The sequence below is a fragment of the Rhipicephalus microplus genome, chromosome 10, assembly GCF_043290135.1.
Source record: "Rhipicephalus microplus isolate Deutch F79 chromosome 10, USDA_Rmic, whole genome shotgun sequence".
Classification (NCBI taxonomy): Eukaryota; Metazoa; Arthropoda; class Arachnida; order Ixodida; family Ixodidae; genus Rhipicephalus; species Rhipicephalus microplus.
Genome location: NC_134709.1, coordinates 69,678,456 through 69,698,819, shown reverse-complemented (window position 1 = coordinate 69,698,819; position 20,364 = coordinate 69,678,456). Strand labels below are relative to the sequence as shown.

The 20,364-nt window shown below is 47.0% G+C and overlaps 2 protein-coding genes across 3 annotated transcripts in view; both read left to right on the top strand.

Moving 5' to 3' along the window:
* LOC119181311 (receptor-type tyrosine-protein phosphatase T-like) overlaps nt 1–4,326 on the top strand; it is a 174,545-nt gene extending 170,219 nt beyond the window's left edge. For both annotated transcript variants that reach the window (XM_075875795.1, XM_037432519.2), the window contains one exon: nt 4,161–4,326. In XM_075875795.1, coding sequence (XP_075731910.1) covers nt 4,161–4,235 — 75 coding nt within the window. In that variant the 3' untranslated portion in view covers nt 4,236–4,326. The remainder of the gene's footprint in view (nt 1–4,160) is intronic.
* Nucleotides 4,327–8,401: 4,075 nt separating this feature from the next.
* LOC119180872 (uncharacterized) overlaps nt 8,402–20,364 on the top strand; it is a 26,647-nt gene continuing 14,684 nt past the window's right edge. Inside the window, exon 1 of the mRNA XM_037432007.2 lies at nt 8,402–8,637. Coding sequence (XP_037287904.2) covers nt 8,527–8,637 — 111 coding nt within the window. The 5' untranslated portion in view covers nt 8,402–8,526. The remainder of the gene's footprint in view (nt 8,638–20,364) is intronic.

Below are 20,364 nucleotides of genomic sequence, written 5' to 3'. Positions count from 1 at the left end.
AAAGTTGCGCTGAAACCTTGACTACAGTGCGACTTCCACATCACCTAAAAGCTGCCGCATGCCCCAGCGCCAACGTGGTTATTCGAAATCCATGAATCTTGGCACGTTGTGCAACACAGTGAGCAAGTCATGTCCTGCAAGTCGGGAGACAGAGAAAAAAACATGTCACATGCTTTGTTTTCTATAAGGTTGGTGTTGTAGTGCCATCATCACCATCATCATTTCTCAATGACCGCGCCGCGCCTCTCGCGCAGCTCGAGCTAGCACCAGCTGCGCGAGGATTAGAACAAGCTAGCGCACTTGGTGTGTCGGACGTGGAAAGCCACGCGGCTCTGCTTTAGGCGTGGAATAAAGTGGCGAGAAAATGACACGACCACGTTAGCCGCTGTCCCATCTTCTTCTCTCACTACAGTGTCATCTACGATGTTCCCACACCATGCGGCAGCATCTACATTGATAAGACTAGCCACTGTGTAAATGGTCACTTGCGTGAACATTCCAACACTGTTGGAACTGAAACAGGAAGCAACTCCGCAATGCCCAGTGCTGAATGTGGTCGTACCCTAAACTATCACCAGATCAGCAAAGTGTGCCGCTACTGAGATACCTGTACCCGCAAAATATATCAAGCATTTTTCATCTGTGTCGCTCGTCATTCGTGTAACAGCTCGCCATCTACCGCACAGACAAAGAGATTAACTATCTCCGCAGTAGAGCGTTCCATGTGATCAGTATAAGCGGGCATGTTTCAGGACAATCTAATTCTCTCCTCCATGTGTTCCAGTTTCCAGAATTCGCAGTATATATTTGTATGGCAAAATAAATGCAGTTGTTTCTACTGTGAAAGGGTTTATTAGCGGTTAAAGGACGATACGCTTATCAGCTATGACACTGCGTGAGGTACAGTTCCCCAAGACAGCAGCAAGCAGAAGCACTAGCCGAGTGAGCCGAGTGTTTGTTATGGTACTAGATGAAGGAGCATCTTTTTCACAGTATTTAGCTTGCCAGTGCCAGTCCAGTTTGGTATATCTCGCACTCATTGCATCAGGAAATTTTCCGCTATGAATTCGTACCAGTAGGCTAGACTTCACACGCTACTCATGGAATAGGAGGATTCAATACAGTTTCAGACATTCGTTAATCTATACCAAGAAAAGTGTTGCTCGTTTCGGTGACCCTGGCCTTTCCACGCATATGACTATCTTTAAGAGGCATGCTAAAAGTCATTTCAATCCCACTATTATCTGACAATAGCATAATGATCTATAAGTAAACATCACGTGCACTCTACGAAAAAAAGCGTGTGTGGCACTTTTCGGAGAATACTGACATACCATGTAAATAACAGTTACAAGATTGATACGCATAAATACATATCTTTTTCTCAGACCCGTCCTACACGTCACAAACACGACCGCACCATAACCGAATATTCCTGCAGTAACGACACGTTTATGTACTCTTTCTTTCCCATGGCAATACACGAGTGGAATAAACTCGACCCCGTGATAACAAGCACTGACTCGTTATCTAAGTTCGTCGAAATGCTAGATTATTCAGTGTATAAATAACACTTAATATTGCGCTAACCGAACAGCACACGTGTAGCACTTCCAGCTTACAAATCTGTTAATTTCTTGTGTATTTCGTTGCTGCAGCCTTGTATTGGAACTATTCTTACCTTTTTGATGGACTTGTTTCTTTGGTTTATTTATTCTTCTTGTTACTACAGCATGTAATATAGGCGTGTTTATGCGTAAAGTTGTGCAATTATTCTGTCATCGTGTGCATATGTTCTTTTTTGTTCTTCCTCGTGAATCAAGCCTGCAGATTCACATGTTTTTTGTACACACACTTGTATGCCCTCCTGCTATGCTCTCGGATGAGAGTGGCAGTATTCTAAATAAATAAATATAAAATAACTCCTCGAGGAGGCCTGTTAATTAACTCTCTTAATATGGTGGTTACATGACCCTCCGAAGATATCAATGATTTCCATTGATTGATTGATTTGTGGGGTTTAACGTCCCAAAACCACCATTTGATTATGAGAGACGCCGTAGTGGAGGGCTCCGGAAATTTTGACCACCTGGGGTTCTTTAACGTGCACCCAAATCTGAGTACACGGGCCTACAACATTTCCGCCTCCATCGGAAATGCAGCCGCCGCAGCCGGGAATCGAACCCGCGACCTGTGGGTCAGCAGCCGAGTACCTTAGCCACTAGACCACCGCGGCGGGGCTATCAATGATTTCCAAAGACAGTATTTTTGTCTCATTAAAATGACTCATATTGCCACGTGGTCGTGACGTTCGTGAAGGCAGCGCACTATATGCCCACGATTAAACTTCAATTGGCCAAACTTGTGGCCAGCAAACGGAAAGCCAGCAGTATACATTGGCACTGCTAGCGGCGAACAGAATGCCAGCCGTCGAACGACTAATCTTCGGGAAAGCCGCATTTGTTCGAGTATTAACTCCGCTGTTAAGTCTCGTTCACACCGAAGGCGGCGTGGCAAGCCGGGTAAGCGGGCTTTTCTCAGCGGCGGGGTAGTAAGTGCGTCCGCACGTCTCTTTTGGCTTGCCGCATGGCAGAGGAAGTGGGCTTCTCGCACGCTTGTGCACGTGTAATAATCACGTGGCAATACGTCTCACAAACGTACACCAGCACCACCGCCACGTAGCGTTCTGATTAGCTGCGGCAAAACGGCGAGCTTCGGCGGGCGGCAAAAGATTGCTCCGAAGCGATCGCTCTTTCTAAGTCGTTTGCCGTTCCGCTTTCGCCGCCTAGAGAGCAGGTTTTTCCAGCTTTCCGCTTTGCCTCCTTGCCGCTTTGACTGCCCGTACTTGGGTGGGCACGAGTCTCTAGCGTATTCGGGCTCAAGCCTAACAGGTGATCCGAAATTAACGTGGAATGCTCTCAGGCATTCAGGAGAGCTTTCCGTAAGGACTCATGTATGCGTGCAATAGGCCACTGACGTGAAACTTAGTAAGACAGGGGCAAGCCAGAGCTTTCAAAAAAAAAAATGAAACGTCTGTTGTTGTTTTTGTCTTACAATGTGTCTTTTAAAGAAACCTTATAAACGCAGCAAGTAAGCACTTGCAAAAGCGAAATGGAGGAGGAGGACGAGGAGGAGGAGGAGGAGGATTGAAAGGGGAAGGACAGGAAGGTTAGCCAGTTCTCAGACCGGCTGGCTACCCTGTACTGGGGAAGGGGGTAAGAAGGATAAAATATAAAACCGAAATGAATGACCTTTTTACTTGAGGAGGTACTATTGACAAGCTTGTAACTGCGAAAAATTTAGAAAAAAACAGCTCCAAGACTATACTATTAAACTGCGCGTATGTATGTTGGCCGTACACGTGAAAATGTGTACGCACAACATTTCCATATTTAAATGAAACTCGTATGTCTCTATGCTTGCAAAAAGAGGAAGACATGTCGCATGAGCCGAACAGCGTTTCAGTTTATAGGTTTCGAAGAACTATAGGCACGTTTTGCCTTTCCCGGTGTCATAGATGCGTAGACGACACGCATGCGGAATATACAGGCACAAAGCGCCATGGAAGTTGCTGCTGTCTTTAGATTCATGGCGCCGTACGCCTAGGACTTGCATTTATAATACAAAACCGATTTTGTCAGAAGTAGCTCACCTATATGCTGCTAACTCGAAAAGAGCATGGACGCAGTGCGGTACAGTGTACAGTGGCTGGGACGTTTATTTTTGTATTTCCTCTTAGACGTATCCTTGAAAACTAACCAAGTAGATGTGCCAAAGAAAACCTTGCTTTTTTTCTCTGGACTTGTTTATTGGCAATCGTGTTTATTAGCAATTGATAGCGTAATTCTCACTCAGAGTGCTTTGTTCAATCGTGTTTAGTAGCAATTGATAGCTCAATTCTCACTCAGAGTGCTTCGTTTCTACAGCGCTAAAGCTATTTTGCAGCTGCAATGTGCAGCGTGTACACACATGCATGATACAGTAGTTCGTGCCTGATACCGCAGTGTGGCAATAATGCCGAGTATTTTAACTTTAATTATGCTTGCGTGGTGTTACAGATATGCTGCATTGTTTCCTGTGATATAAAAACCCTCGTAATGTTGTCTATGTGCCTAAATACATAATGCGTAAATCGGCTTCATCTCTTTTATGTTTTGCAGGAACAATACAGCTTTTGCTACGATCTGGCTCTCAGCTTTCTGGACACATTCGACACCTACTCCAACTTCCAGTGAACAAATAGAGTGCTGCTTATTTATGGATGCCGTTTTTTCTACTCACTGTTTCTAAGGACGCAGAAGCAATGTAATAAACAGTTTTAAGTAAGATGGCGTACTTTTTTTATTCCAGTTCGGACACTTATGCGGGAAACTTGACACAAACTTGTGAGCTAAAATTGGTAGGTCTTATTTAATTGTGCACACCAACCTACGACACCTACCTTCACTATCCAACAAACAGTGCTAAATACTACTAATCAACAGCTCAAATGGGTCGTGTACACAAGCAGCATCGCTTGTAACAATACCACTGTTACAAACTGGTGCTGCTGCTATTGAGAATACATGACATAACTAATACCATGCAGTGTATCACGTAATAAGAGTACCGTAGTGTGCTTGCTTCCACTGCTAGCATAACTGCTGTGTGAGAGAAACGGCCGAGAGCCGTCTATAGACCATCGTATTGCGCTTCCACTACTAACAGATCACAATGTACTACAGGTCTACTCGAATATAAACTTTCTTTACTTCCAGAAGTATAAAACTCCTAAAGTAAAAATTGCTCTCATTTTTTTTCATTTTTAAATAGCGCCTTTTAAATGATTCCACCGTTAAATTCTCTAAAATGCAAATTCAATGCATATTTTGACGTATGCCTCGAATTCTCTATATGCCATGGATGCGGGGACCTCGCAAAAAAGGCGTGCTTAAGAACTATGTAGCTTGTCGCGTGGCAGCACTAGGGTGCGCACGCATCGAACGAAATTTTCGACAATAGAACTTGCGTCACCCAAGCAAGAAAAAAAAAAATAAGTGAGAGCTGTTTCACGCGCTTCGCGCTCTCCACCATCATCTAAAAAGCAATGGGCTCTAAAATAAAATACCTTAGCCGATACGGCGCTAGATTTTTTTATGCAGAAAGTTACATTCCCCGTGAGTACTTGGCAGCCGGCACTAAAGGCGAGTTGCTTGCTCGAAACTTTTCGGTGTGTCCCGAATTATAGATATTCGGCAGTAAAGGGTTGGTTGACAGAAGAAGGACAAAGAACAACTTCAAGAAAGCAGAATATGGTGTTAAGTTTCAGGTAATGAATTACGCATACACACAAAAAAACACGTCGTTGACAAAACACGCGCAAATGTAATCAACTAGAAATAAAAACGAATAGCGACAAATGGCTCCTATGAAGTGACTTTCATTCTGAGTGTGCTTTTAGGTAAGTTTTCGAAAACGTCTCGTCAGCGCAGCTGCGCCAGCGAGACAGAAGGTGTTGTGGATGATCAATCGAGGCAGCGGATTAACAAATCAAGAAAGAAACGCAGAGCAGCACACTGTTTCTGTGCTATGCAGTATTTTTCGCTATCATAGTTCGATTCACTCTTGTCATATTCTTTCTCAAAGCAATCAGCGTGCTACAGACGTTACAGAGGCTAGAGCGTTAGTAAAATTCTGATTGATTGTGCGTAAGCGCAGCAAATGTCACGCTAACTGAAAGAGCCGACTATCTTTGTCTTTCAGCTTGTGTTACCGCAATTTTATGAGTTGTCAATGTACTACATGCTTTTTTTTAGTTCCATGAATTCATATGATTCATCCGCACTATTTATGGTGTGATGTATGGTCAGGAAAATGAATTTCGACTGTAGATATATCTGTGCGCATGTTCTGGATCGTTTTGTGCATTTCCAGTTGGCCCGTTTCCTTCACTTGTTTCTACGAACAGAAAGTCATCATTCGAAAAACACAACAACACCCAATGCATCCCCTCCTGCATCCGTCCATGCGTTCATCCGTCCTTTCAGTCATCCGTGCGTCCGTCCATGCATCTGTCTGTGTGTTCGTTCGTCCACCTATTCAACACTTCAAGTACCACCATCTCGCATCTTTTCACCTTATATTCCTCACATAGAAGCACCGCCATCCAGCGGACATTTCAAGGACTAAATGAGAGGTGGCACACGCACACTTTTTTACGGCTTGCGCTTCGTGTCTACTTCCCAACTTTAACCACTTTGAGTTCATGGTATATACTAGTTCACTGTATTCATGGCACTGTGGCCCAACGCTCGCTAAACCTCTTTAAAACCAAGGAGGTTATGCCCAGCGAGTATAACGCAGCAACCCTTTCTTGTCAGATAGTGCTTAATGTACATGCCAATGGCTGCTAATGGGGAATGAGAGACGGGAGAATTCGGCTTTTAGTTAACGCGCACGCTGCGAAATTTTTATTGTTCAACAACGCACAGAAGACATCTCCCACCGGCACCACCTTGGAGGTCAAAATATAAGACTGGTTACACACTACGACTACTACTACGACCACGAGGGATGAACGGGGGCCCCTATAAGGACCTTCGCCCCTAAAAGCCAGTGGTGGGTGTGGCCATACCTTCGCTCACGAGAGTTGGACCATGCAAACCGCCTACCTCCCGAGCGGTGCTGAGACGATGAGGAGTATTTCCGAGAGTGATACGTATTCAGAAACACTCATTGAGTTAAACTTGACTTCCCGCAGCCTCCAATGCTGCACAAACGTGTCTCGAACGCGGTGTCTTTAGTCGGTGCCAAGGCGTTAAACACAAATGCGTTCCCGACGCGCTGCATCAAAGGCAGTGGCAAATCAACTTCAAGACAAAAAACAATTCTGAATACGGGCAAGATAGTGCACAATTCATTTTCACGTCTTTTCGATGGTGTTTAGCTTGTTGCGAATGCGTCACGTAAATTCCACACTTTGCTCGAGCTGCTACCATCTCCAAGCCAACTACTCCGGGGCGGCAATTGTGCCACTGTCCCAGAGGAACGAACTCGTTTGTATCTCGCGACAGAAGGCCAACGCAATGAAAAAACAAAACAACAAAAAGAAGTCTGCATTCGAAGAAATGCTTGTGTCACTTCCGGGCATCACTGATTGCTTCCAGCAGTTTTGCGACTGCAGTCGCGCGACTGAAAATCGAGCAAGAAGCGGACAAGCCAAAGCGGCCGCTTTGCGACCGTTTGCGACCACTCGCGACTGTTTTCGACCAGTCGCAAGTGCTCGCGCGACCACTGCTAGTCACCGGTGTGCACCACCCTTTAGGCAAAAAAATAAAATAAAAAATAAAATGGCAGCTTCCAGAGCCACTCTAGACCATATATATAATGGGAATGCCTAGCCTTAGTCAAAAATTCTGGGGTCACGGCCTTCAAAGAAGAGCTTCGGGTGCCTTGGCGGACTGCGCTGCTCAGTTTGGTCCTGGACAAGCAACTTTGGGTGATCCAGCAGGCCAAGGAAGCTGCCGGAAGACACGGTCTGTTTGCTAGCTCCTATAGGTGGGAGCCCAGCCCAGCAATCGACTGGGAATTAAGTCTACTTCTCTCTCTCTCCTTTGTACGTGCTTCGCAGCAAATGCCATTAGAAGACGAAAGTCTTCTGCCGGCCTTCTTTTTTGCCTAGCGTCGCATTTTCAGTGAAGCCTAAGAAATGTTAGGGTCTTCAGAATTGCATATCTATGTATTTTCTAGTAAAATAATACACCCCCTAATACATTAGTATTGATGTTGCGCCTTAGATATGCGTAATGTTTGCTTATTTATAAAGAATATTTATAAAAATGAACACAGTCAGCAGTTCAAGATGACTAGGCTTTCGGCAAATGCCTAAACTTTAGCCGGTTGGCTCATTCGTATGACGGAAGGACAAACAAACAAGCAGACCAAACTTTTTGCCTTGAAGTTTCCCAAGAAAGCCTATCGTCTTTAAGAATCCTACGCTGCGCATGTCTGTTGCTGTGACAATGCAAGTGCGTCGAGGAAGAGGAGAAAATTTACTTTGGTGGAGCGTCGAGGTCAGAAGCATGCGCAAAGTCTTTCTCTGGGGTTGTTGCCGCAGCTGTAGAGTTATCGCTATAGAATTCGTTCCGGCGTAATAATTTAGGCATTGTTAAAAAGAAATACGGCCACCTTTTCAAATAATAGCAGACATGCTGAATTAGTAGCCTGCGCAGCGTACGTGCTGTAGAGAATTTCGTTCATTCAAGAGGTAATATTAGCCTCCTTGGCGAGACATTATATTGATGAGGTGGTGCGTCTGTACAAGATATGCTTTCATGCACTCAAAAAAATACACAAAGCAGTGCTTGCATGTGCATAGTTTGTTAAGCTAACGACAGTGCAGTGCTATTTACAGTGCTGAAAACGTAGCTACCCTTATGCACGCACATCCTAGTGACGTGGCTTCTCTCAAGTTATAATAAAGATTGACGAGCACATTCCTCGTAAAGAGGGTTGACTAATGACTTCTGGTGCTAAGTGAACACAAAAATGGCCGAGTTAAGCACATGCATTCGCCTCATTGTCTTGAGTGTTAGCGTGTCTGCTCAGATACCATATGAAAACAATCCGGAAAATTTTGCATGGCAACGTGCCAGCGACGTAAGTGTTACCAAGTTTCTCTATTTCACATTTTTCGTTTCAGTTAAGGAGTTCAGACCCATCTATATTGACCCGAAGCTATCGCAAATTTTTGTCCAGTGGTAGCATTGAAATGCGGATCCTGTATTCATTGAATATTATATGTTTATTATCCCATATTTGGTATAGCTAAAGGCGAATTTCGAAGTCGTGAAGGCAGTGCTTGACAAGATGAACGCTCAAAAATAGACTGTAACAATAATATGGTCAACGTACTTCATAGCCTTCAGTATTCTTAACAATATCTCGTAACAAAGCGAGGCTACTGAAATAGCACTAACATTATGTAAATATATGTAAAACAAAGATATATTCACCAAATATGCCCAGAACTGATTCACTATAGATATTATAAGAAATGTCGCTAATATATAAGTGCCGAATACATAGCGATCTGCATAAACAAGCCCACTTGCTAGGCTCTTCTACTGATATACAGACGCCGGGGTCGAAAGCGTACCGCAAATATTCGCAAAGTGCAATGAATGGCGTATTTTATTTCCCATTCTTACATTATTGCTTGTTCCTGTTTTTAATCAGTGCCGCTTTAGTTGTTTTTTTTTTCGATTGCACAATCCTTTTTCCATCCTTACAATAACACTTTATTTGCATTTTTGTGTTTGTATAAGCACGTTCATTTACATTTTGTCGTTACTGCGCATTGTTAGTGCGCCCCATGCGGAGCTATTTATGGACCCAGGCTGACGTATGATATCGTCGTCCCATGTCGCTTGGCGTAACGCAGGCAAGACTACGCATAATGTAGCCATTTATATCATACCCGCGTATAGCAAGGAGGCGGTAAACTAAAGTGAGATCAAGGCCCGTATTCACAAACCAACCTTGGCCTTTCCTCACGTTTTCCTAAAGTTTCAGTACTCTCTACGTGCGTTATAAGGGCATAGAAACGGTAACAGGGTAGAATATGAGAACGAGATTGGTTCATTTATACTAGCCTATTTTGTTCAGCAAGCGCAATAACGGCTTGAAACCACTGAGGAAAACTCGAGGTAATGTTGAGGTTGGTTTGTGAATGCGGGCATAAAGAGCCCCTAAACCACTGATGGACGCTCGCGTGCTCCTCTCTATGCCGGTCCTCTATCAAGAACACCTAGGAAGACGTCCACTGAAACTGCATACAGCAGGAGCAATCAATGCGTAAACGCAGTAGAAGGGACCTAATCCTCCTGGTAAAACCCCGGTCGGACAGCCGGGTTGATAGTTTCATGCTGGTTTCACGATCGTCAGGGTGGCAGCCTAGCAACAGCTTCCTCAATGTGAGCCTCGAAAAGTCTGAGGCGACCACGGCACGACACAAAGAGACGATGGAATGATACGCTTGTTTCACCAGGGCATCTCCCTACTCGTTTCACTAAAATCCCATGTAGCACTTGGTCTATCAAGCAGCAGTTCTAACTTTGAAGAAGACATACAGAGTCCCGTTTTCTTTTCAGGTACTTTTCGGTAACATCCAGGCATTTCTGAAGGGCATGCTCCTCGGCCCAGTTGGACCCCCAAGCATGCACACCAAACGATGATATCGTCCTAGTAGAGTGCTTGGTTTATGCCCTCGACTCTTGCCAGCTTTCCCGAGAAACTTTTCATCGCTAGATTAAAAATAAGGGGGGAAATAAGCGCACCCTGTGGAGCTCCTAAATGGAATTCTTCGGATCTCAGTTGGCCGATTTTATAGCGGCTATATGGTCTCGTAAGAAAGAGATAAAATACGCATGGATGCGTGTTCCGATGATTAGGACCAAGACAAATTTGGTAATTAATATGTGCGTGATCTTGTCCAAGGCTTTGGGGATATCTAACGCCAAAACAACTATGACATCCCTGGTATTCATGTCGACGACCTGCCATTTGATCAGCAGCATAATGTCCTGCGTTGATAAAGAGGGCCTGAAACCTTTACATGTTATAGGGGAACAGTTCACATTCCTCGATATATCTTGTCGCTCTTTCATAGAGTACGGGCTCAGCCACCTTGCCCACGCAGGAAGTAAGCCAGATCGGTCTGAGGTTTTCGGCTGTTAGCGTTTTACCTGGTTTCAGGATGAATACTACAAACGGCGTCTTCCAAGAGTCTCGGAGCCGGACAGTTTTTCACGTATGGTTCATCTGTTCCGTAAGCTGCGCCATTGATTTTTCATTGAGTTTTGCAGGAATCTTTTGCAGATGCCATTCAGCCAGGGCTCCGAGCGCCCGTTCATTCCGTAGCACCATTGTGACTTCCGCCTTAGTGATCGGAGCGTCGAGCTGCTCCATGGGTTCACCTTTATACTCTGGGTAGTCCTCGTGCCACGATGCCGGGGTCCACGGAGAGATACCTTGCTACTAGGCTCTGAAGTATGTCTGCAGCTGACGTCAAAAACAGTGTTTAATTCAAAACATTCACAGTTCTTCGAGCGAATGTCACCAGGCGTTCTAGTCGATTATAGCCAAGGCTGCGGTAAAAGCGAAGGACACTTCACTTGTGGCAGCTGAGGAGACATCTAAGTACCGCGTCAAGCATGGGTTATGTAAGTCACTCTCTGTGAAGTATGAATCTAGTTCAAGCGGCAAGAAACTGCTCTTTAAATCTAGTCACGGACCCACAGTTCCCCACGCCTATGGATTATTCAGTGTTGCGAGACACCAAGTTGGATCTCACCTTCGTTAAGAATGCTAGCGGTGTTCGTTTGCACAACGAGCATGAAAATATGGGTAGGGAAAACATTATTGTGGAAACTTCTATCGAAATTTAGGCTGCTTTTCTAGGGGCGTTCAGCATAGTAGACAGGGGTGCCTTCCGCAAACGCTGGGCAGATGACTTCAAACTGTACAGGTCGTTTGCAGACCTCTTGCTGAAACTAACGAAAGACGTCAAGACTGTTACTAAGATACTCGAAACGAACCTAAAAGTCAACAGGGCAGATGCGCACTTGGTGCACCTGGTAGAGGCGGAAAACTTGCTATTCGCCAGATGGCGAATGCACAGACTAAACGGAGGCTGCGTAAGAAAGTAGCGATGTTAAATCATGATATTGAAGTGCATTGCCAAGAATTGAGCTAGCAGCAATGGAACAAGGTTCGCTCGGTGATCGATGGGCAGATGTGTGTAGGACCTAAGTAGAAGCTCTTGAATGAACTGCTAAACGAGTCATAGTCCAAAATCAATCAGTCTCTAGCTATTGATAGACTCATACACGATCTCAAAGGGGAGGGGGCGAAAAAACGTGCACGAAAAAGATGGTGTTTCCTAAGCTTCACTAAGACGACATGGTGCTGCCACCTACCGATTCCTCTGTGTTCTATAAAGCCTTCGTTTCCTGAAGTTACTGACAAATGGTGTTCATATCCCTCGCTCCACCTACTCAACCATTTTCTAACGCAGAACGTCAAATGAGCACTTTATTCTTTATCTCCAGACGCAATACTAACGTGTTCCTAGGACCTTCGTCCGCGATGCACGCCGATATGCGGCTAATGTTGTACGAATCTTTTTTTATTGCTCTCCTACTTCACTCTTCGTTTCAAATACAAGCCTTCTGGCATCTGACGTCTATTTTATAATTTATGTATCTCGAAAAAATAAAACATTCTACTAAAAAGATTTGAAAGGCAGATTATTTATTGCTTTCTATAAAAATACATCACAGGCCTCCGAATAGGCACACGTTGACGAGGAACATAGTGTGATTCAACAAATGATATATTCAATGCAGTGCTCACCATCCATGCGGCTGACATCAGTCGTTTTTTTTACATTCAGTGAAAATCTCTGAAGCGCGAAAGCAACTGCACGAGCGCATTACTGCTGTGTAATATATGTCCATATAATTATCTGCCTATCAGCATTCGTAAACATGTAGTGCCTTTTCAATAGACCATTTCTTCACTTTTTAGTTATTTTTGATAAAAAATAAGTAAGGATACCTCTGAATTGTTCGACGACGTCGAAATATCTTGATACGATATTGGTCAGCATGAAAGATGCTGCTAAGTCAGTTTAGACGCACTATAAAAATTAAGCTTGCTAACTTTTTCATATAATATTTAAAGTATGTAAACAATTTGGTGTCATAGGAGGATCCTCCTAAAATGGCTCATAGTACTCAATTCATAGTTAATGAGAGCGACTGAAGTTTAGTTAAGAAGGTCGCTTGTCTTAGTCTATGTCACATAATACAAATTTTGGGGAGTCCAGCCGCACATAGATCAGCGACATCGCAGTCGAAACTTTGATTGCTGGTTAGTGTATGTTATGAATCTACAGTGCTTCAATTTATCGCGCATATGAGCCAGAATACTATCACGTAACAACCACTTAGGTGTTTTCTTTTTAATCTGCATGTCAAGTGCTCTTTCTTTACAAAGCTTGCTATCACCATATTTTTCATTGAGTGAATAATATGAAAGCTGTTTGTCATCTGTATACGGTCCTCCCGGCAACAATCGTATGAGAAGGAAAGATTTTGTCGGCGAATCAACTAATTCGTACTAACTCTACAATAAGCTAAAAAATTTCAAATGCAGAGAATACATAACACACAGTTTTTGTGCATTTTTTTGGATATTGCACATCCTCCAGATATGGGCATAGAAGGGGAGTACAATAAAAACACTATTGACTGTGTTTGATACCCTACATGATGCCATTTTCTCACGTATTCAAAATACCACACCATGTCAAGCAGATAGGCGCATGGTACTAAGAACAAATGTATGTGGTTCCCACGCTTATCCTGCTTGTTCGGAAAATATCCGGGCGCATGCCGGTGTTCCATGAGCTCCCGTAACTGATAGAAAACTTTGTACGAAAGAATCGAGCCCAAGTCAGTAAAGTCGTAGTAACAACTTCATGGAAGCTCTTGTATCCTATAGTTATGAAATGTATAAAGTTGCCGCACGTGACATTGAACTTTTAAATACGAAGCATTTTGTAGCGAACGTCAGCGGCTTTGACCGTATCTGTCTATCTATCTAACCGACTACGACTTTTAGCACTCCTGGCCGTTTCGATAATGGGATATTTACCAAAATTGGTATTTCATAGCATGCATATACCTGCTTGGCCACCTTTAGCACCAATTCTGGCTGCTTCTCATGCCTGCCGTACGTCAACCTCGTCCAGTGCATTCCCTAAATATTCCTCGTATATAAGGCCTGTACTTGCCAAGTCATGCTGTGGTTCAAGTATTCAAAAACGCGCTTCTCAGCTTGATTAATTATTGCGGGGGGTTTAACGTCCCAAAACCACCATATTGCCACGTTCCATTTCACAAGTTTTTGTTATCGTTCCGAAACACCACACGATTCTCGGCGCAAACCGCGCCTGCAGGTTTCGAGAAGGTTCCGGACTGTAGTAGATCATTTCGATAAGATCACGCCCACTGTGCGAACGGTACAGATTGTTCTGGAACCTACGCCACCGCCAGCGATAACGCTAGAACATTTGACGGCAAGGGTATAAATGCCGACGCGCTTCGCCGCTTGTCAGTTGTTGATCGAAGGCCGACGCTGCGTTCGCCGCTATCAGTCCGAGACTGCTATCTGTGCAAGACTGCTGCTGCAATTAGACTTTCCCTTTACCGGGCACAGGTTCGCCAAATTAAACAGTTAAATCCCAACACGAAGTTTTCTGTCTTTGGCCACGTCACGACCCCGTGACATCTGGTGGAGGGGCTGCTTCGTTCATGTACCGGACGCCCCCGTCAAGCCGTGAACCCAGCCCCCTTCGCGGAGAAGACACCGATGCCAACCAAGAGCAGCGAACGAGCCGCCGACAGCAAGGGCTACCACCGGAGTACGGCCTGCTACAAGACAAGGCGCGGAAGACCAAGACCATGACCTCGACTGCAGCGAAAATGACAACCGGAGCGTCCCAGCCCGCGATCGTCATTCATCAACCCAGGGAACCACCAACGTTCCATGGCTCATCGTTTGAAGACCCGGAAACCTGGCTAGAAACATACGACCGTGTGGCCGCCCTCAACCACTGGGACAACGAAGAAAAGCTCCGTCGTGTGTACTTCTACCTGGAAGACACCGCAAGGACCTGGCTAGAGAATCGGGAGTCCACGCTCCGAACGTGGGATGTCTTCTGCGGCGCATTTCTTCAAACGTTCGCAAGCGTCGCTCGCAAAGAGAGGGCCGCTGCTCTACTCGAGACCCGGGTTCAGCTACCAAACGAAAAGGTTGGAATTTTCACAGAGGAGATGACCCGCCTATTCCGTCACGCTGACCCAGACATGCCTGAAGAAAAGAAAGTTCGTTTCCTCATGCGAGGGGTCAAACAGGAGCTCTTCGCGGGACTAATGAGGAACCCACCGAACACCGTCCAAGAATTTGTGTCCGAGGCGACCACCATCGAAAAAACGCTGTACATGCGCACCAGACAGTATAATCGCCGCTTGACTCCAGAATGCGCTGCTGCTCAAGGCAGTGACTCCGACGACCTGCGTGAAACGATCCGAGCAATCGTGCGGGAAGAGCTGCGCAAACTGTTGCTTTCGGCGCAGCCTCAAGTGGATTCGATCGCCGACATTGTGCGAGAAGAAGTCCGGCAATCGCTTCGAATTCCCGAAACACCGCCGCCCGAGCCAGAAACTATGAGCTACGCCGCTGCAGTGCGCCACAACGCTCCTCCCCGTCCACGCCAAAACGCCGCCCCGTCACACTTCCATCGCCAGACGCCACCGCCGCCACCACCCCAACCGACGTTCTACCGTTCCCCAGCGGGCCAGCGCAGTGCACCGAGAAAAACGGACGTTTGGCGTGCACCTGACAACCGCCCGCTCTGCTACCACTGCGGCGAGGCCGGGCACACATACCGCCGTTGCCAGTACTGACAGATGGGACTGCGTGGCTTCGCCGTCAATGCTCCGCGTCCGCAGCCAGGAGATCGGCCACGTGACATCGCCGACTACCTGGCAGGAACTCAATGGACACCACGAAGTCCTTCCCGTTCGCCGTCGCCCAGCCGCCGCATGTCACCGCACCCCCGGCAGTACTCTGGCCCGGGAAACTAAGGGCAGCAACCGATGGAGGTGCGGTTGCTGTGCGACGAACTACCGAAGATCCTCCGACGACGACGCCGACGCGACGGAGCTTTTTGAACACAACCCCAACCAGGAAGAGCCCTGAAGGCAAAAGCTCACTTACCGAAGGTGGCCGGACGACGCAACATGGAAGCAGCGGAACAAGCCGACGCAGCCGTGACCCGACGCCACGCCCTAACTGTAATGCGCGACGGCGAACTAGCGACCTCGACGTTCTTACCGAGAGCCACAGTGTGACTGCTCTCGTCGATACTGGAGCCGACTATTCTGTCATCAGTGGGTCGTTCGCCGCGAAGTTAAAGAAAGTTAGGACAGCTTGGAAAGGCCCTGAAATCCGCACAGCCGGAGGTCATCTCGTAACGCCTGCAGGAATCTGCACAGCGAGAGTCACCATTAACGGCCGTATTTATCCTACAGACTTCGTAGTCCTACAGCGTTGCTCGAGAGATGTCATCCTTGGCATGGACTTCTAATGCCTCCATGGTGCTGTCGTCAACCTAAAAACAAGGTCGATAACGTTATCCACAGAAGAAGCACTACCGCCGCGCACGCCGTCAGGACACCATGCCTTGAATGTGCTGGAAGAACAAGTCACCATTCTGCCTCGCTCAAGCGTCATTATTTCAGTTGGCGCTCCTAAATCACCTGACTTGGAAGGCGTCGTTGAAGGCAGTCAGCATCTGTTGGTCATCCGAAATATTTGCGTCGCAAGAGGAATTGCAGAGCTGCGGGGAGGCAAAGCAACGGTTATGCTCACGAATTTCAGCAATGAGTATAAACATGTGAACAAAGAAACAATGGTCGCATACATCGAAGAAATTGTCGAAGCCACCAGTGCTTTCGCCCTCGCCGATTCTGCGGAACCTGCTCAGAGGAACCAAGCCCCTCCCATAGCTTTCGACGTCAATCCCAGACTTCCGAACGATAAGCAAGAACAGCTCAAGGCCCTGCTCCTGCAATACGAAGATTGCTTTCCGTCGTCATCGAAAATTCGGCAGACCCCAATCAAGAAACATCGAATCATAACCGAAGAAAATGCCAGACCACTCCGTCAGAGTCCGTACAGGGTTTCGACACGAGAACGTGAGGCAATGAAGAGACAAGTTGATGAAATGCTGCGAGATGACATTATCCAGCCGTCCAAGAGTCCGTGGGCATCCCCCGTGGTGTTAGTGAAGAAAAAGGATGGGACCCTACGTTTCTGCGTCGATTATCGCCGCCTGAACAAAATCACAAGAAAGGACGTGTATCCTCTCCCACGAATAGACGACGCCCTTGATCGGCTCCATAACGCCAAGTACTTCTCGTCAATGGACCTCAAGACTGGCTATTGGCAAATCGAAGTCGACGAAAGAGACCGAGAGAAGACGGCGTTTATAACACCGGACGGCCTCTTCGAGTTTAATGTGATGCCTTTCGGCTTTTGCTCAGCGCCTGCAACTTTTCAACGCGTTATGGATACAGTACTGGCAGGATTGAAGTAGCAGACTTGCCTTGTGTACTTGGACGACGTCGTCGTGTTTTCCTCGAGTTTCGACGAGCATCTTCGGCACCTTGAAGCTGTACTTCAAGCCATCAAGACGTCCGGACTCACACTGAAGCCAGAAAAGTGCAGATTTGCGTATGAGGAGCTCTTGTTTCTTGGGCACGTTATCAGCAAGTCTGGAGTTTGTCCCGATCTACGGAAAACAGCCGCCATCGCCGATTTCCCACCGCCCACTGACAAGAAGGCCGTGCGCCGATTTCTGGGCCTGTGCGCCTATGATAGGCGGTTCGTGAAAATTTTCGCCCGCATCGCCGATCCTCTCACTAACCTTACCAAGGCCGACTCGGTGTTCAAGTGGGAAACGCCACAGGAACACGCTTTCCAGGAGCCTAAACATCGCCTCCAGACGCCTCCGTTACTTGCCCATTTCGACGAATTCGCCGAGACAGAAATACATACTGACGCAAGCAGCGTAGGTCTTGGCGCCGTTCTTGTGCAGAGGGCTGACGGACTTGAAAGGGTTATTAGTTACGCCAGCCGATCGCTATCCAAAGCAGAAGCAAATTATTCCACAACAGAAAAGGAGTGCCTCGCCATCATCTGGGCTACGTCGAAATTTCGCCCCTACCTCTACGGCAGGCCCTTCAAAGTTGCGAGCGACCACCACGCCTTGTGTTGGCTAGCCACCTTGAAGGACCCTTCAGGTCGCCTCGCACGATGGCGCCTGAGACTTCAAGAATATGATATTACAGTCATTTACAAGTCCGGCAAAAAACACTCCGACGCTGACTGTCTCTCTCGTGCGCCTGTCGACCAACCGCTACCCGACGACTCGGATGACGACTACTTCTTGGGAACGATAACTACCGACGACTTCGCTGAACGACAGCGGGCCGACCCGGAACTTAAATCCCTAATAGAATACCTCGAAGGCAGGACCACCGAAGTCCCGAAGGTATTCAAGCGCGCACTTGCGTCGTTCTTTCTACGAAACGGTCTTCTACAAAAGAAAAACTTTTCACCGCTTCGAGCTAAGTACCTCCTTGTGGTGCCTTCAGCTCTGCGACCAGAACTCCTGCAGGCTCTGCACGATGATCCGACGGCAGGGCACCTCGGTGTTTCCCGCACGCTCGCGAGGATACAAGAAAGGTACTACTGGCCACGTCTTACCACCGACGTCACTCGTTATGTGAGGACATGCCGGGACTGTCAGCGACGCAAGACACCACCGACAAGGCCAGCGGCACTTCTGCAGCCAATTGATACACCTTGCCGACCTTTCCAGCAGATTGGTATGGACCTACTGGGGCCGTTCTCGACGTCGGCTTTTGGAAACAAGTGGATCGTGGTAGCTACCGACTACCTCACCCGCTACGCCGAGACAAAAGCCCTGCCAAAAAGCAGTGCATCCGAGGTAGCTAAGTTTTTGGTCGAAAATATCGTCCTACGTCACGGCGCTCCGGAGGTCCTTATCACCGACAGAGGAACGGCATTCACTGCCGACTTAACTCAAGCGATCTTGGCATACAGTCAAACAAACCACCGCCGGACGACAGCGTACCACCCACAGACCAACGGCCTCACCGAGCGGCTTAACAAGACGATCGCCGACATGCTGTCAATGTACGTCGATGTCGAACACAAGACGTGGGACACCATTCTTCCGTATGTGACCTTCGCATACAACACGGCGGTGCAGGAGACGACGCAGATATCTCCATACAAATTGGTCTACGGAAGGAGCCCGGCAACGACGCTCGATGCCATGTTACCCAACGTCACCGACGAAGAAAACCTCGATGTGAGCGAGTACCTTCAACGCGCCGAAGAAGCCCGACAACTTGCGCGTCTTCGTATCAAGAATCAACAGACGACCGACAGCCACCGTTACAACCTTCAACGACGCTTCGTGGAATACCAGCCTGGTGAACGTGTTTGGGTGTGGACGCCGATCCGCCGACGTGGACTAAGTGAACAGCTTCTGCGACGGTACTTCGAACCGTACAAGGTGGTTCGACGTCTCGGCCCACTTGATTACGAGGTTGTCCCCGACGGCATCACGAACTCTCAACGACGCCGATCGCGACCTGAAGTCGTGCATGTCGCGCGCCTCAAGCCGTTTCATGCACGTTAACAAACTGAAACAGTGTTTTTTGTATTATTGTTGTATTGTAATTTATTCATTGTACTTTCTTGCATTATTATTGTACCTTCATCTTTAGTTAAAGCATCGGGACGATGCCTTTTTTCAGAGGGGGGCAATGCCACGTTCCATTTCACAAGTTTTTGTTATCGTTCCAAAACACCACACGATTCTCGGCGCAAACCGCGCCTGCAGGTTTCGAGAAGGTTCCGGACTGTAGTAGATCATTTCGATAAGATCACGCCCACTGTGCGAACGGTACAGATTGTTCTGGAACCTACGCCACCTCCAGCGATAACGCTAGAACATTTGACGGCAAGGGTATAAATGCCGACGCGCTTCGCCGCTTGTCAGTTGTTGATCGAAGGCCGACGCTGCGTTCACCGCTATCAGTCCGAGACTGCTATCTGTGCAAGACTGCTGCTGTAATTAGACTTTCTCTTTACCGGGCACAGGTTCGCCCAAATGAACAGTTAAATCCCAACACGAAGTTTTCTGTCTTTTGCCACGTCACGACCCCGTGACGATATGATTATGAGAGACGCGGTAGTAGAGGGCTCCGGAAATTTCGACCACCTTGGGTTCTTTAGCGTGCGCCTAAATATCAACACACGGGCCTAGGACCTTTCCGCCTCCATTGGAAATGCAGCCGCCGCAGCAGGGATTCGATCTCGCGACCTGTGGGTTAGCAGCCGAGTATCTTAGCCTATAGACCACCGTGGTGGGGCCGCTTCTCAGCTTCAATGCGACCAAAATTATCACCTGTTACTTAAATGAAAGTTCGAGCTTTTGTTGAAGACACTTCTTTCACGCTGCCACATTTGTGGTCGTCCATAGTTGCATGCTATTACTTAACTTATGACCGATGTTATTGGTTTCAGCGGCGGAAGCGTGGCATTGCTAAGCACTTATGAGAACACACTATTCACAGGTTGGAGAAAGAAAAAAAGTCAAGAGGGAGGATTGCGAAGTGCGATTTAAAAAGAGAAAGAAAAAAAGAGAAAGAATGAAAT